The 15920-nt window shown below is 42.5% G+C and overlaps 2 protein-coding genes across 9 annotated transcripts in view; one reads left to right on the top strand and one right to left on the bottom strand.

Moving 5' to 3' along the window:
• ryr3 (ryanodine receptor 3) overlaps positions 1–15920 on the top strand; it is an 83414-nt gene that overhangs the window by 42273 nt on the left and 25221 nt on the right. For all 3 annotated transcript variants that reach the window (XM_086018036.1, XM_086018035.1, XM_086018034.1), the window contains exons 34-63: positions 206–292; positions 984–1210; positions 1881–2093; positions 2172–2772; positions 2913–3113; positions 5157–5259; positions 5394–5528; positions 6073–6346; positions 6656–6770; positions 7097–7229; positions 7773–7876; positions 8764–8899; positions 9221–9404; positions 10331–10433; positions 10525–10645; positions 10805–10974; positions 11585–11805; positions 12362–12452; positions 12696–12836; positions 13131–13294; positions 13508–13586; positions 13673–13762; positions 13869–14012; positions 14100–14162; positions 14503–14578; positions 14685–14808; positions 14931–15046; positions 15139–15206; positions 15420–15541; positions 15663–15712. In XM_086018036.1, coding sequence (XP_085874162.1) covers positions 206–292; positions 984–1210; positions 1881–2093; positions 2172–2772; positions 2913–3113; positions 5157–5259; positions 5394–5528; positions 6073–6346; positions 6656–6770; positions 7097–7229; positions 7773–7876; positions 8764–8899; positions 9221–9404; positions 10331–10433; positions 10525–10645; positions 10805–10974; positions 11585–11805; positions 12362–12452; positions 12696–12836; positions 13131–13294; positions 13508–13586; positions 13673–13762; positions 13869–14012; positions 14100–14162; positions 14503–14578; positions 14685–14808; positions 14931–15046; positions 15139–15206; positions 15420–15541; positions 15663–15712 — 4456 coding nt within the window. The remainder of the gene's footprint in view (positions 1–205; positions 293–983; positions 1211–1880; positions 2094–2171; positions 2773–2912; positions 3114–5156; positions 5260–5393; positions 5529–6072; positions 6347–6655; positions 6771–7096; positions 7230–7772; positions 7877–8763; positions 8900–9220; positions 9405–10330; positions 10434–10524; positions 10646–10804; positions 10975–11584; positions 11806–12361; positions 12453–12695; positions 12837–13130; positions 13295–13507; positions 13587–13672; positions 13763–13868; positions 14013–14099; positions 14163–14502; positions 14579–14684; positions 14809–14930; positions 15047–15138; positions 15207–15419; positions 15542–15662; positions 15713–15920) is intronic.
• The window catches only part of fmn1 (formin 1), a 97928-nt gene that overhangs the window by 68148 nt on the left and 13860 nt on the right, over positions 1–15920 (bottom strand). For 3 of the 6 annotated variants that reach the window (XM_086018048.1, XM_086018037.1, XM_086018040.1), the window contains exons 6-11: positions 15803–15897; positions 13884–13916; positions 13519–13750; positions 8776–8891; positions 4545–4662; positions 661–1197 (exon numbers count right to left, since the gene is read on the bottom strand). The gene's annotated coding sequence lies outside the window, so the exon portion shown is untranslated. Of the gene's footprint in view, positions 1–660; positions 1198–4544; positions 4663–8775; positions 8892–10499; positions 10568–13518; positions 13751–13883; positions 13917–15802; positions 15898–15920 lie in introns of those variants that run through there. The other 3 variants (XM_086018039.1, XM_086018041.1, XM_086018042.1) reach the window with 3 other exon arrangements.

The raw sequence follows: 15920 nt of genomic DNA, 5'->3' as shown, positions 1-15920 counted from the left end.
CAGTGCGCTTTCCATTGAATATGCACAATAACTCTCATCGCACCTCACGTTCATGTTTAAGCTTTTTAATATGCTGAAAGCCGCGCGTTGCGCATTTTGAAACTGTGGAGTTCTTTCTGGGAATATAAGATCTCATTGAAAAGCTTTATATGAGACCAACCATGAGCAGAGTTGAGTTCTCACAAGGCGCTTTGTTTGTTTCCAGGTGGAGCCAAGTACCAAGCTGTTCCCTGCTGTCTTCGTACGACCCACTTGTGCAAACCTCTTTCAGTTTGAATTTGTCAAAATTAGGGTTTGTATCTCATTGTGAATAAGTTTACAGGTACTGTGATAGATGCTTGCATGTTATGCTTTTGCAATGGTCCCTCTAAGGCAGGAGTCTTCAATCCTGTTCCTCGAGGGCCGGTGTCCTGCCTGCCTGTTTTCCATCTCTCCCTGCTACAGATATTCACCAAAGGTCTGCAGAAGCCGGATAACGATTCCGATCATTTGAATCAGGTGTGTGTTGCAGCAGGGACAGATGGAAAACAGGTAGGACACCGGCCCTCGGGGAACAGGATTGAAGAGCCCTGCTCTAAGCTGATGAAGACTGACTTCATTCAAACCATAACCATCATAAAGGTGTAAAAAGAAGTTGCATAGTAAAAATGGTGTACTCACTTGGTGGGGATGGTGCTCGGGAGGTGAGCCTCTTCATATAAACGTCACAGCTGACTAATGACTACATTGCATGAATGCAGTCGTGCTTTAGATATTATTGATGACTCATCGTCGCTTTAGCAATCTTGTTCTGAGCAACCCAAATTCATTCGTTGTTTTTTCTTTTTTTTTTGCAATCACTGCTTCCCTTCTGTGGTGGCATCACACAGACAAAGATAAAGTTAACACATTTGTTGAGCGAATCCATTTAGAGTCTCATGTGAATAAATAAATAAATACACGACATTGATTTTGTTTGCCTTCTTTCTGTCCCTTACTCCCAGGATGTCATGCCAATCTCTTCGGCTATATTTAAGAGTGAGCACAGGAACCCGGTGCCTCAATGCCCGCCGCGACTGGACGTGCAGACCATCGTGGCAGTGCTGTGGAGCCGCATGCCAAACACTTTCCTCAGTGTGGAAACAGCTCGAGTCAGCGAGAGACACGGATGGGTTGTCCAATGCTTGGAACCACTACAGATGATGGCTGTGCACATACCTGAGGAAAATAGGTGCAGTGAAATCAAACATTTAAACACGGCAACCGTATGTGAAGTAGCAAGTGCATTGGGGTCTTCGTCGCGAGTCATGGAGAATATTTTTCTATACTGCGATTCACACGCACATGAAAGCTGGAGTCGATCGTACTCCCACTTTACCTGTCAATCAAAGGACAGCCTTTTACGTTGCCAGTAAACTTATCACATATCCAACTTTTATTCGATGTGACTGGTCTTTAAAAATGGCACTGACACCGAATGGGGGTCAAACCAGCAATTGTCCACATTCTAAAAACAGTTGGGATAAAAATAACACAATTTTGAGTCAAAAATGGACCGACCCAACTTTCTGGATTGTTTTGGTAGAAAACAACTAAAGAAAATGGTGGAAGATAGGTCAAATTGACCCAATTAGTGTATCGGTCCATTTTTGACCCAAAATTGAGTTATTTTTAACCCAACTGTTTTTAGAGTGCACCTTTGGAAGCCTTACCAGAGCCACCTTGTCCACCTCTGACGTAACCACGTACAGTATTTTCTGACTATGGGATGTTGCATGACTGTGTGAAATCACACTCAATATCCCACTTCACTGCTTTTTGTTTAAAATGCACTGGCAGGTCATTTGTTACGGCTCCGGGAGATGCTGCTTCATACCCTGCACTTTTTCTCCTTCTTTCAGGTGTTTGGACATCTTGGAGTTATCAGAACATGAAGATTTAAGGAAGTTCCATTATCACACTCTCAAGCTGTACTGTGCCCTCTGTGCCCTTGGCAACACTCGAGTAGCGCACGCCCTCTGCAGCCACTTGGACCAGTCGCAGCTCCTCTACACCATCGACAATCAGTATTTCTCTGGCATGCTAAGGGAAGGCTTCTACGATGTCCTCATCAGGTTTGCTAGCTGATGAGCCTCGCGTGCACTCCTGTCAGACTTGCGAATGGCACCACTGATTGTTACTCTCGCTTCCAGCATCCATCTCGAAACGGCCAAAGAGGCTCGCCTGATGATGAACAATGAGTTCATCATCCCCGTGACAGAGGAGACGCGCTCAATCAAGCTGTTCCCCGATGAGACCAAAAAGCACTCGCTACCTGGCGTGAGTGTGAGCACATCCCTGAAGCCCCGGGTCAACTTCTCCGCCGCTTGTATCATCAGCACCAAGCGCCAGCAGTATCTCCACAGTCCCCAGATACCCCTGGGAATCCTAAAAGAGAAGGCCATCAGCATGCTTACTGAGGCCGTGCAGGGCGGCGGCATCCATATAAGGGACCCAGTGGGCGGGAGTGTGGAGTACCAGTTTGTGCCCATCCTCAAGCTGATCGGAACTCTGTTAATCATGGGAGTTCTAAACAGCGAGGAAGTGAGACTGATTCTCCTCCTGATCGACCCCAACGTGTTCGGGGAGGGCCAAGAGGCAAAGGTGGACGAAGTGGCTGTTGCCGGGGAGAAAGAGGAGGTGAGCAAGAATGAGGAGAAGACCACGGAGGCGGGAGAAGAGGAGACGAAGGAGAGCAAGGCGTCGGTCCGCGGTCTGCTGGAGAAGTCTTTGCCGGAGTCTGTCAAACGGCAGGTGAGATGAGTGCTTTGAGATGAGCTGCAGCCTATCCCATCTGACTTTCGACGAGAAGCAAGCCACCCTGAATTAAACTTTCCAATCAAAACTGCTCTGAGTGAGTTTCTAAATGACTTTTTTTTTTTTTTTTTTTTAAGATGTGTGAGCTACTGCACTACTTCTGCGACTGCGAGCTGAAGCACCGCATCGAAGCCATTGTGTCCTTCTCCGACAACTTTGTGTCCAAGCTGCAGTACAACCAGAAATTCCGATACAACGAGCTAATGCTGGCGCTCAACATGTCCGCCGCTGTCACGGCCAAGAAGACCAAAGAGTTCCGCTCGCCTCCCCAAGAGCAGGTAACAACACAAATAAGCAGAGCGGGATAGTCTACTAAGAATTTGCCGTATGTTTATCGCTTTCTGCTTACAACCGGGGTACCCTTCCGTCGTTCGTTTATCCACCATTTTGTCCGGCCGGTCCAAATAGTAATTACCTATAGGCCGGTCCGCCAATCATTTTAAATGGGCTTCCGTGAAAATACATGATAGACGATTACATAGACTGAAAAAAATGGGTGCGTCACGTAGGCGGAGTGCCCAGCTCGGCAAAGAACATTTACATAAATGTTTGTGCCTGGGAGAATTTCAGTCAACTTAACAAGAATCCAAACACTGATTTATTTGTATTTTTTTTCGTCTTTTTACCACAAGACTGCATTTGTATTCCCAAACCCCATCTTGGGCATGTAAGACTAAATTGAATTCTGTGAGCTGACTGAGATGAAAATCTGCACTGGTGGAATAGTAAACTGCTCGCAGTCCCCACACATTACATGCAGAGTGAAGACCAGTCGCAATACATGTTTTAATAAAAGAAGCTTTCAACTTAGAAGGCACACAACAACAACACTGAAATGTGAAAACACTTAATACATATGAAAATATAATAACCATTGAAGTTATTTGAATTCCTTGTGACGTAGCTCATCGGTAAGGACTTGATTTTGGAACTTGAGGGTTTGAGTCCCGGTGTGACTCCCAAAAAAAAAAATGCAACAACTTGTATGCTGACTACTGTCGAGGAGCCCTTGAGCAAGGCACTGACCTAACCCCCACCTAGCTCCAGATATGCAGCACTGTTTGTGCGTCTCTTTCACTCCTTGCATAACTGCACGTGTGTGATCTGGTTCTTCGTGTAGTATGCACAGTTGAATTTCCTCTTATAATGAATACAATAAATATAACTAAAAGACAGTTAAAACCACATTAAGAGTTGGTAGGGTTAACTTGTGCATTAATATGCAATGGATTAGACATGTAACAAGCCAAACAGCCATTGTGAGGTGTGTTAAGGAAATTGATGAGGCCAAAGCTTATATTTAATAGCGGCGGTGCCAATTACATCACTCTATAAAATAAGGGATGGCCATTGGTTTTCCCCAACTGTGTGTATGATTAAAGTTCATGCATTGATGGAAAAAATACACACAATTTGGTGGTGATACTGGTATTGCTTATATTTTTACTCCCTTATTCGTTTTCTTTGTTGTTTGTTGTTGTTTCTTTGGAAATTGTTTGATATTTTTTTTGAAAGATTTTTTTTTTTCCCCAACAAAATAATCAACTTTCACTCAGCGTGTTTAGTCAGCTTTATAATAACTGTAGCTGACTATTGGGATGCTAAAGGCTCTTATCTTAGTAGCCAGTGACTGGGCTACATTTAAAAACCATTTTTTCTCGCCGAGAAAGACGTGGAAAACAAAAAGCAAAGCACATCATTAGTCTTACCTCCTGGTAGTCCTCAGGTTGCTGTTGTTGCCCAAAGATCACTGTAACAGCGTCGCACTTCCTCTGGAGTTCGAAAACCTTGCCAATTAGCCCAAACTGACACCTACACTGTTGACTCCTGGAAAAATAAGCAGTAATGATCGGCAGCAGGCACTGCGATGCAAGCATACAAGTTGACTGCTTCTTCTGATTTCTTTTTTCAAACATCATGTGAGTACTGTACAGAAGTAAAGTATTTATTTTAACTCATTCACTGCCATTTACGGATTTACTTGTCTTTTCACAGTCCAGCTATTCAATCCCAGGAATTTATTTATGTTTTTTTTTTTTTTCAAACAAAATGTCTGGCTGTTAATGAGTTAATAGTGCATTATACCTTTCTAGGCTATGGTCCTGGCTGGTCCACAAATACTTCTGAATTAACCTTGTGAATTAGTTGATCAATGGTCATCCTGGCAGTGAGAGACATTATTCTCCTTTTCATGAGCCAGTTTACCAACAACGTAAAACAAAACAAAACATTTCAACTCCTTTTAGTCTTTTTAATTCATATTTGCTCTCACACTCTAATATACCCAATGCCAGTTTTAGCTCCTTTTCTGTTTCCTATAGATCAACATCCTGTTGAACTTCACCACAGGCGATGACTGTCCCTGTCCTGAGGACCTGCAGGACGAACTCAATGCCTTCCATGAAGAATTGCAGCTGCACTGTGGTGAGTCCAACTCATGGAATGTGACAGCTTATGTGCCTTATGTACCGCCGTGCTTTTTAAAATAAAATAAAGGCTCCACATTTGGTGCCTGTTTAAAATGACACCATCTCACTAAAATGGATCCCTCCTTGCAGGAATCCCAGTGGAGGAGGACGAGGAAGAGCAGGACACATCGATTAAAGGTCGTCTCCTGGCCTTGCTGTACAAGATCAAGGGTCCGCCTCAGAAGACTGAGGAAGAGCCTGAAGAGAAAGAGCAGGCTTCCCCCAGTGAGTCATTCTTTTGTTTAAACTAGAGTGTAGCAGATGGATACGGGTGACTATATTTAGACGAGCAACGGTGAAGCAAATTTGAAAAGGAATACAGGCAGTTCCAGTATTCATTCCTCTGCTGAGAGCAATTTCTATGCTCCGTTCTGCATAAAAAAAGACAAATGGACATTCTGTGTAAGACACTCTCCTATAAATTTTAATACCAGACTCGAACGTCTGCTGTGAATGATTGAACGTTTCAAAAGTGGAAAGACGTGATTTAGAATAACTCAATGACATCGTTTACCTTTTCTACATTTGGTTCTGATCATGCTGAATTGTTAACCACGATGCTCTCCTTGCAGCCTATTAACTTTACATCAATCAAAGCACAGTATGACAGCTGCAGCTTTAGCTCTCTGTGACAGCGATTTATATGATTCACTCACCATTGTCTTTTGTGGACCTAGTACCTTAGATTCAAAACACTGTGTGCCCAGAGTCAAGAGTTCCTGGGTTTGAATCTCGTTCAATTCGGTTCTCCCTCCCTTACTCTCCTCAGCCAATCTAAAGGAGCTGATCTCCCAGACTATAACCACCTGGGCCCAGGAGACGCACATGCAGGATCCCGAGCTGGTCCGAGTGATGTTCAGCCTGCTAAGGAGGCAGTATGACGGCATTGGGGAGATGCTTAGAGCCATGAAGAAGTCTTACACCATCAGTGCCGCTTCCGTGCAGGATGCTATTAACCTGCTGGCCTCACTGGGTCAGATCAGGGCTTTGCTGTCTGTTCGCATGGGCATGGAGGAGGAAAAGCTTATGATTGACGGACTGGGGTAGGATGATGTCTCCTGACTCATTATACACTGTATAAGTAATACTCACGTCAAATGAAGCTTCATGAAGCACTTGGGATATTTTTAACTCCTCTAGATGGCACTCTTGCTTTAAAGATGTAGTGGACATTTAATACATTTCCATTGCAATAGCATTTATCTTCAAACCAAGAACACCATCTAATTGGAGTGAAATAATATCACAAGTGGTTCATGAAGCTTCATTTTGCCATCACTAGTATACAGTGTATTTATTGAGTGTGGACAGAATGAACTGACCGCCACAAATCACCTGTTCCGTGTCTTTAGGGACATTATGAACAATAAGGTTTTCTACCAGCATCCAAACCTCATGAGAGTGTTGGGCATGCATGAGACTGTCATGCAGGTCATGGTCAATGTGCTGGGAGGAGACAAGTCTCAGGTTGGTTCCATCATATAAAGTAAACATGCTAGAGAGTGGCAGTTAAAGTGATCCGATTTGCAGTATTTACTCCCTTCAACTCTTTCACCATCATTCACAACATCAACCTAAGACTTTTTTTTAACTCATTCACTGCCAAAGACAACTTTATTCATCTTTTCACAGTCCAGCCATTCAATACCAGGTACTTATATTTTTTTCAATTTTCTTTCAAACGTTCGGGTAAAAGAGGGTCTGAAAATGTATGGCAGTGAATGAGTTAAACCCTTTGAAACCTTCCAGATTGTTCCCACAGCCTTAACATTGGCTATCTTCTTCATCCACAGGAAATTGCCTTCCCCAAGATGGTTGCAAGCTGTTGTCGCTTTTTGTGCTATTTCTGTCGTATTAGCCGCCAAAACCAGAAAGCCATGTTTGACCACCTCAGCTACCTGCTGGAGAACAGCAGTGTTGGTCTGGGTATGTAGCAATGGATCTATGTTTGAATGTTTTTTTGTGCTTTTGTCTGGAAAACGAGTCCAGGGCTTTACCTCTCACCCAAAGCTCGCATACGTCGGATGGATGGATGCTTGTCTGTAGTTCTTCCACACCAAACACATGCCTTTTTGGTCTTTGCTTTGTACACTGAAGCAGTCTTACCGGGACAGATCCCTTACCCCCCAAAGAAAGAAAACAAATCAGACTGTGGCCAACAGTTCCTCGAACAATGCAGCCAGCAGAGGCGAAATTCCTCAGTTAACGGCCATTGGATAATAATAATCTATAATACAAGCTATTATCTTAAAGGGTTGCCACTGATACAAATAGGATAACTGCAGCGAGGACCGAGGAAGCATGTCAACTCTGGGTTATTTGAGGTTGGATTGATGAGTTAAAGTACTGCGTTATTCTTCTGCTTCTTATGTTTTTAATCTATTGTGGCAGTAATGCTTTTTCAAGTTTTTCCTCTCTATGAATTAAACAAGGAGTATATTTAACACTTTTAAACATGTGCGTTTGAAGCCTCTGAAGCCATGCGGGGCTCCACGCCACTGGATGTTGCCGCATCGTCATTGATGGACAACAACGGCCTCGCTCTGGCCCTGGAGGAACCGGATCTAGAAAAGGTTAGCTTTTGCTGAGATCAAAACTCATTAGGTATACGTACTTTTTAATGAGATCAAATACAAAAATGTTACTCTTAAAAAGATTTTTTTGGGGGGGGGATTATCAGGGGTATTATTTCAGTTTAAATATAAAAAATAATAGTAAGGAACAGACTGTTACAATAAGGTGAGTGAACTGTAGATGCAGAATTATGCGTTAATATATTTTTTGTTCAGCATAACAATTTGGAAGAACTGTAAAAATTTGATTAAAAAAGGAGTGATTTATTTTTTTACAACACACCTCACCATGGAACTCTTGGTTTGAAGATGTCGTGGAAATTTAATTCATTTCCATTGCAATAGCATTTATTTTTAAACCCAGAGTACCATGAAGAGGAGTTACAAAATATCACAAGTGGTTCATGAAGCTTCATTTTCCCATAACTATAAAAAAAATAATCAGCTGGCTATTGGTTATGTTTCCATATTTGCACTGGTGGAAAATTAATCATTTGAACTCTAATGCAGTTGTCATTGTGATTCAATTTTTTTTCAAGATGGCTTCAATGTATTCATTTTTATTATGATAGTGTTAAACACCATCAGATTCAAGCATAATTTTATGTAAATTTTCTTTAACATCAAATACATGCAATGCCCAAATGTTCAGTGTTTTCCTGTCAAATTAAAATTAAGGCACTGGAGCAAGATGATGCATCAACACGGAATATAAAGTCTTAGTAAGCAAATAGAGGCCCGACCCACCCACGCCTTCTCAGAGAAAAATGAAGTCTGACTTTGTACCGTGAGACTCCGCTTGCTCAGCAAATCCATCAAACTAACTGTCAGTGACAGAGTGCACTATTAAAGTCTTCTGGAGTGAAATTGCATGTGTGTGTTTGTAGGTGGTGACATACCTTGCAGGATGTGGTCTTCAGAGTTGTGCCATGCTGGTTGCCAAGGGTTACCCAGACCTGGGATGGAACCCCATAGAAGGGGAGCGTTACCTGTCCTTCCTTAGGTTTGCCGTCTTCTGCAATGGTAAGTGTATGATAGTTATGGTTTAAGCATTGCCGCATTTGATGTTTCTGTAAACTTGCATTATGACATCAATGAATGAAAATTGGCATGGCCAGACTGTTCCAGTAGGTGTTACTAAGATCAACATTTTCAAGAGACAGATGAAAAAATTACTTACAGGGGGTAATATAATTAAAATGAAAATAGAAAAAGTTCTCATACGGAAGAAAATGTTTCCATTGAAAATAATGTATTTCCATGGGTGTTCCATTCTGGCATCTTTAACCTAAAAAAATCCTCACGATTAACTAAACTTTTGATTCTGCTGCCGTTGCGTCCCAGGTGAGAGTGTCGAGGAAAATGCCAACGTGGTGGTGAAGCTGCTGATCCGACGTCCCGAGTGTTTTGGCCCAGCTCTGCGGGGAGAGGGGGGCCAGGGTCTACTGGCGGCCATGAAAGAGGCCATCAAGATTTCTAAGGATCCTGCTCTAGACCTGCCCAAAGCCTCAGCTGCCATCACGGCTGGGTGCGAACCCATTTTATCTTTCCAAAACTGTGATCTTACGAAGGTTAGATGGCTACATTTGGCGTCATCTGCAAGGTGACTTGTAAAGCTTCTGACACAACATTATATCCGGTAGGATGCCACAGCAGAATATATTGATCATTGCCATACTGATGGGGTAGAAGTTGATTTCTGGCGTAATCCATTACAAATGCAAACACAGACAACCAGTAAGCCATCATAAGGACAGTTTATTTACTGTTGACTATTGAATAAGGTTAATTCAACTCTATGGTATTTCATTCACTATGGTGAAGCTTTGCGCCTTCTTGTAATTCATCCGACATTTATTATAGTCCATTCTCAACCTTCTTTGGAAATATGCGGGTTAAGCAAATGTTTTTTTTTCCTGCTGAAACTTTGATTTATTCATTCAAGATGCGGCCTAACTTCCACACTCCTTCAGACTGAAGTGAGTTATGGAATCAAGCTCAATAAAAGGTTGTGGGACATTTATTGAAGAAGGCAGATGTTAATACACTCTCAGGACACATTATTAGGTACACCTGTACAATAACATCTTCAGAGCTGTATCTAGTGATGGCAAAATGAAGCTTCATGAACCACTTGTGATATTTTTTCACTCCTCTTGATGGTGTTCTTGGTTTAAAGATAAATGCTATTGCATTAGAAATGTATTAAATTTCCACTACACCTTTAAACCAGGAGTGCCATCTAGAGGAGTCAAAAATATCACAAGTGCTTCATGAAGCTTCATTTGAGCATCCCTAGCTGCATCAGAACTTGACATAGTCAGACTGCACTGTGTCAGTCTGAAAACATATATGGGTATTAGGAGATTACGTGATGTGCCAGAACATTGATTTAAATACTATCAAAGGATTGCAATGTAAGGTTTATAGGTATTGTATGTGTATGTAAATCAGATCTGGTGAAGAAGAGGAGGAAATAATTCACATGGGCAACGCTATCATGTCCTTCTACTCCGCCCTCATTGACCTGCTGGGTCGCTGCGCTCCAGAGATGCACGTGAGGCTATATATATTTAAAAAAATAAAATAAAAAATCTCGCACATATCACACAAGGTTTCTCACTTGGATGCTTTGATGTCTCTGACAGCTGATCAATGCAGGTAAAGGTGAAGCTCTGCGTATTCGAGCCATTCTACGCTCGCTGGTTCCCACCACTGATTTAGTTGGCGTCATCAGCATTCCCCTCACAAAGCCCGTGGTTAACAAAGGTGTGTTGCTTTATTAAGTCAAGCCATAACTGTAAACAAAAATATGGTCATTTGTTTCCAGCCAATAGTTAAGTAGACTTGTCTTTCATTACACTAAATGCGTGTTGACAACGCGTGTAATTAAATCCTCAATTAACTAACCATGTGTTTAACCTACAGATGGCGAAGTGACAGAACCCGATATGTCAGCTTGTTTCTGTCCGGATCACAAGGCCCCCATGGTGCTATTCTTGGACAGGGTGTACGGCATCGAGGACCAAAGCTTCCTCCTCCAGCTGTTGGAGGTCGGCTTCCTGCCCGACCTCCAGACTGCTGCCTCTTTAGACACGGTAAATAAGGACCAAAAATGATTGCCATCATGCCTTCACTCGGAATCCAAACTCGAAACATCATTGTCAGTCACTAAGATCCAATACAACTGTTTATTATGTATATTGAATTAGACAAAGTGTAGTTTAATTACATATTTTCAATTCACAGACATAATTCATATTCAGCCTGTGTTGCCTTGCTCGCTAATGATGTTCTACAATGTCATCAGATGAATATTTAACTATCCCAACTCCAATGTCCTTGGGCTTACTTTTTGCCGCATGCTTTAGTGATGGGAAAATGAAGCTTCATGAACCACTTGTGATATTTTTTTCACTCCTCTAGATGGTGCTATTGGTTCCAAGCGCTATTGCAATGGAAATGTATTAAATTCCCACTACATCTTTAAACCGAGAGTGCGATTGAGGAGTCAAAAAATATCACAAGTGCTTCATGAAGCTTCATTTGACCATCACTACCGTACATGGCCATGATCACTAACCCTCCACTAGTCTTGTTTTCTGAGGAGTGCAGTCATGCTTCGCGAACGTCTTCATTAGTTATATTACAGTATACTGTATAAGACGTTTCATGTACCCATTGCATCCATTGCTGTGTTTCACACAGGAGGTGCTGAGTACCACCGAGACGGCGTTGGCTATGAACAGGTACATCGGCTCAGCTCTGCTGCCTCTGCTGACCCGCTGCGCCGCCTTGTTCGCCAGCACGGAGCACTACGCGAAGCTGATCGACACCACGCTGCAAACCATCTATCGCCTCTCCAAAGGCCGCTCGCTCACCAAAGCACAGAGAGATGTTATTCAGGAGTGCCTGCTGACTATCTGCAAGTAAGCTTGGAGAGGATACACATGCATGCATCCAGTTTTTCGTGGGATGTTTGATAATTAGGTACATCTGCAACAGCGGTGTACAGACTACGGCGCGGCGCAGGGGGGAATTTATAGACTGATGGATTGGTTTTTGCTTGTTACATAAATTAAATGAGAAGAATGTCAGAGTAGCCCTTGGGAGGAAAAAAGTTTGGACACCCCCGACCTACACAATCAAAAGAGCCAAACAGAATTAAAAGTGCATTGTCAAAGATGACCACATTGTAGCCTTAAGTACTGAAATGAACAACATAATTAGGATTAGTCGCGCCACCTAGTGGAGAAGTTGGTAAATTACAGTCAACCCTTCTATCGTGAGAGAAATAAATGTAGTCATGCCCTACAATTTGTAGGGGATAGGGAGCCCACTCACTCCTACAAAAGCAAAGGTTTAGAATTTACAATTCTCAATAGTTTAAACCATAAACATATCACAAACTAGTCATGCCTAATATTCTACTCTACATTGCCTCTGTATGTTTTGTTTGACCTCAAATTCCAATTTGATTGACAGGCATCTGCGTCCCTCCATGATGCAGCAGCTGCTCAGACGCTTGGTGTTTGATGTTCCCATGCTCACGGAATACTGCAGCATACCTCTAAAGGTAAGATGCTGCGCACAGTTTGGCCCATCAATTCCATATCGACACTTGGAATAAATCATGCCGCTGTCGGTTGACTGCTGGAAAACGGCAAGCTTCACAATCAGGTCACATCAATGCAGTCTTTTGTTTGGCCAGTAACCTTAAGTACCAACTTTGGATCTGAATGTCAACTTCCTGGTTTAAGACGTAGATACATTACAGACGGGACTGTTTTTTAAGCAGTTTCCTGTGTTTGACCTGTAGCTGCTGACCAACCACTATGAGCAGAACTGGAAGTACTATTGTCTGCCATCTGGGATGAACACCTTTGGCACAGCCTCAGAGGAGGAGCTCCTTCTCACCAAGAAACTTTTCTGGGGAATTTTTGACTCACTCTCTCAAAAGGTACAAACGAGTATCATTTTTAAGATCATTTTAGGTTACTCATTGTTGAACAACTGCCTTGTTTGTTGCTTCTGTTTCGAACTTGATTCTTAGAAATCAGAGCAAGCGAAGTGAAAGCGCAATGACGCAGCAGTGAGCAATGGTGCTAAAACGCTTGAATCTTTTATAAATCCGCGACAGGCCAACCCTTTCTACTTCTTCCGCTTTTCCCACTGGCTCGCTCCGCTCAATTCATCCATGCAGTAGTTAAGCAGACCTGCGCATATCCTGTATAACAGCCCTCTCTTCATGTAGAAATATGATGGCGAACTGTTCAAAATGGCCAACTCCTGCCTTTGTGCCATTGCTGGAGCCCTGCCACCTGATTTTGTGGATGTCAGTTTAGGAGCAACACTGGAGAACCAAGCATCCATCGATGCGCAGGGGAACTTTGACCCCAAACCCATAAACACTGCCAAGTAAGTGCTTAACTGTCAACACTTAGGAGTCACAGGGGTAAAACAAACCGTATATAATAAAATGAACTATTAAATTTATTAGACGGTTAAAAAAAAAAAAAGAAAAAGCCATTCAGTAAGCATTCATGTTTACGAGTGACAAATTTACATAGTGCTGTAAATTAGTCATAAAATATCCCATTAATTTTAGATGCTTAAACACTCCCCTTGCAGTATCTCCCTACCTGAAAAACTTGAGTACATTGCCAACAAATATGCGGAGCATTCCCATGACAAGTGGTCTTCAGAGAAGGTTGGTCCCAGCAGATGGAAAGTAGAGACGTCATACGGTTGAGAGAATCTACGTATCTTCTGTTGAACATGGTCATGCTCCTCCAGGTGTCCGCAGGGTGGAAACACGGAGACAGCATGGATGAGCACGCCAAAAAGCATCCGCTGCTGAAGCCTTACCAAACTCTGAGCGAGAAGGTGAGTTAAAACTAGACGGAGCATTCAAACGGATGATAGCATTTTTATTCATGCAGTACAGAGGCAGTTGGAAATAAATGCAAGCTTTTTTTTGTGTGTGCGTTAGGAGAAAGAAACATACCGATGGCCGGCGAGGGAGTCGTTGAAGAGCATGCTGGCCATGGATTGGAACATTGAGAGGACCAAGGAAGGCGAAGCCATGTTTCAACAACGGGAAAATGAGAAACAACGAAAGATCTCAGAGACACAGGTAAAGTCCGGCTGTGCAAGCCCTCCATTTATGATGCTAAATAAATAATGATTTCACTTGTGTTCTACATGTTGTTTTACTTTTTAGGTCAACGGATTCACTCCTGCTCCGATGGACCTGCACGATTTCACGTTGTCCAGAGAGCTGCAGGTTAGTTTTTGTCCATGCTGTCGAGAACCATGGAGACATCATGCGCTGTGCTACGTACTAATGATGGTCAAATGAAGCTTCATGAAGCACTTGTGATATTTTTGGACTCCTCTAGATGGCACTCTTGGTTTAAAGATGTAGTGGAAATTAAATACATTTCCATTGCAATAGCATTGATCTTTAAACCAAGAACACCATCTAGAGGAGTGAAAAAATATCACAAGTGGATCATGAAGCTTCATTTTCCCATCACTACTACCTACTAGCAGGACGTGACTTATCAGGAATATGCTCACAAAATCAGGAAGTTGTCAAATTTGCCACATTTGAATACCTGCAGGGCATGGTTGAGGTGATTGCAGAAAATTATCACAACATCTGGGCCAAGAAGAAGAAGAGTGAACTCATGAGCAAAGGTATGCACACATGATCAGATATATTAGGTATTTATACTATTTTCACAAAAACTTGATGTAATAACTTTTTGATGATATTGATTATGAATTGAATGTGTCCCACCAGGAGGAGGGAGCCACCCGCTGCTGGTACCCTATGATACCCTGACTGCTAAAGAGAAGTACAGAGACAGAGAGAAGGCCCAAGAGCTCTTCAAGTTCTTGCAGATGAGCGGCTATGCCATAACAAGGTCTGACTAAATCAAGTTGTTGTTTTTTTTAACTGTTGAAAAATGTTCCTGGACAATCAAGTTTCTGGAATCACTGGATTACTTTGTTGATCAATTACCATTTTTATCGGTTCACATCACAGAGGTCTGAAAGACATGGAGCAGGACTCCTCATCCATGGAGAAACGTTTTGCCTACAAGTTTCTCAAGAGGCTGCTCAAATGTGTCGACTCTGCCCAGGAATTCATCGCACACCTTGGTGAGTTGATAAGATTTTAAATACAGGTGAACTGGAATGGAGCGGTTTCGAGCTTGAATGAACCTAAGCAAGATTGTCCGCCGTCCTTCCAGAGGCAATGGCCACAAGCGGCAAGACTGACAAATCACCTCATGACCAGGAAATCAAGTTCTTTGCTAAGGTCGGGAAATACATTCACACTGGGAATGGGAATAAGGAAATGTCGCAATAAGCAAAATTGAGGTTTATCAGTAAATGTTTTGTCATTATTTAGAGTAATTTCAAATGGCAAAAATACTACTGCGTTCCAACAAGTATAATGTCATGACCACAAAATCCTTCTGTTTCAAATTACTGATAGTAAACGCCTCACAGCAGCCTGTGCTGTGTTCAGGTATTGCTCCCGCTGACGGATCAGACTTTTAAGAACCACTGCCTCTACTTCCTGTCCACGCCCAGCAAGAACCTGAGCAGCTGTGGGTATGCCTCCAACAAAGAAAAAGAGATGGTCACAAGGTACCATGTTGTCAATGTTTCGTTTCTTCTCTGATCTCATTGCATGAAAACATTCCCTCCTATATGTTTTTCCTCCTGTGCTTTTGTTTCGTAAATGTCCTACTTAATGTGTCTTTTCCAGCCTTTTCTGTAAACTGGCAGCTCTTGTCAGGCACAGGATTTCTCTCTTTGGTAAGGCTGTCCTCTTTCACCCTCTTTGCCTTGCACCTTATAGTCATTGGGATTTTCGGGTGTCGGATACGTCACAATATTACGGCTTACCTGTTTTCCGAAGCTGATGATTAAGATGATTGGTTGTTTCCTTAGCAACCGTGATGTCATTTTCAGTCGACAGCAAGTGACAAAATGGCCGCCCCCTGAGATAGAAAAAAACTGGTAG

Source organism: Filicampus tigris, chromosome 20, assembly GCF_054856515.1.
Source record: "Filicampus tigris isolate MCC_2025a chromosome 20, RoL_Ftig_1.0, whole genome shotgun sequence".
Taxonomy (NCBI): Eukaryota; Metazoa; Chordata; class Actinopteri; order Syngnathiformes; family Syngnathidae; genus Filicampus; species Filicampus tigris.
This window is presented reverse-complemented; position numbering and strand designations above follow the sequence as displayed.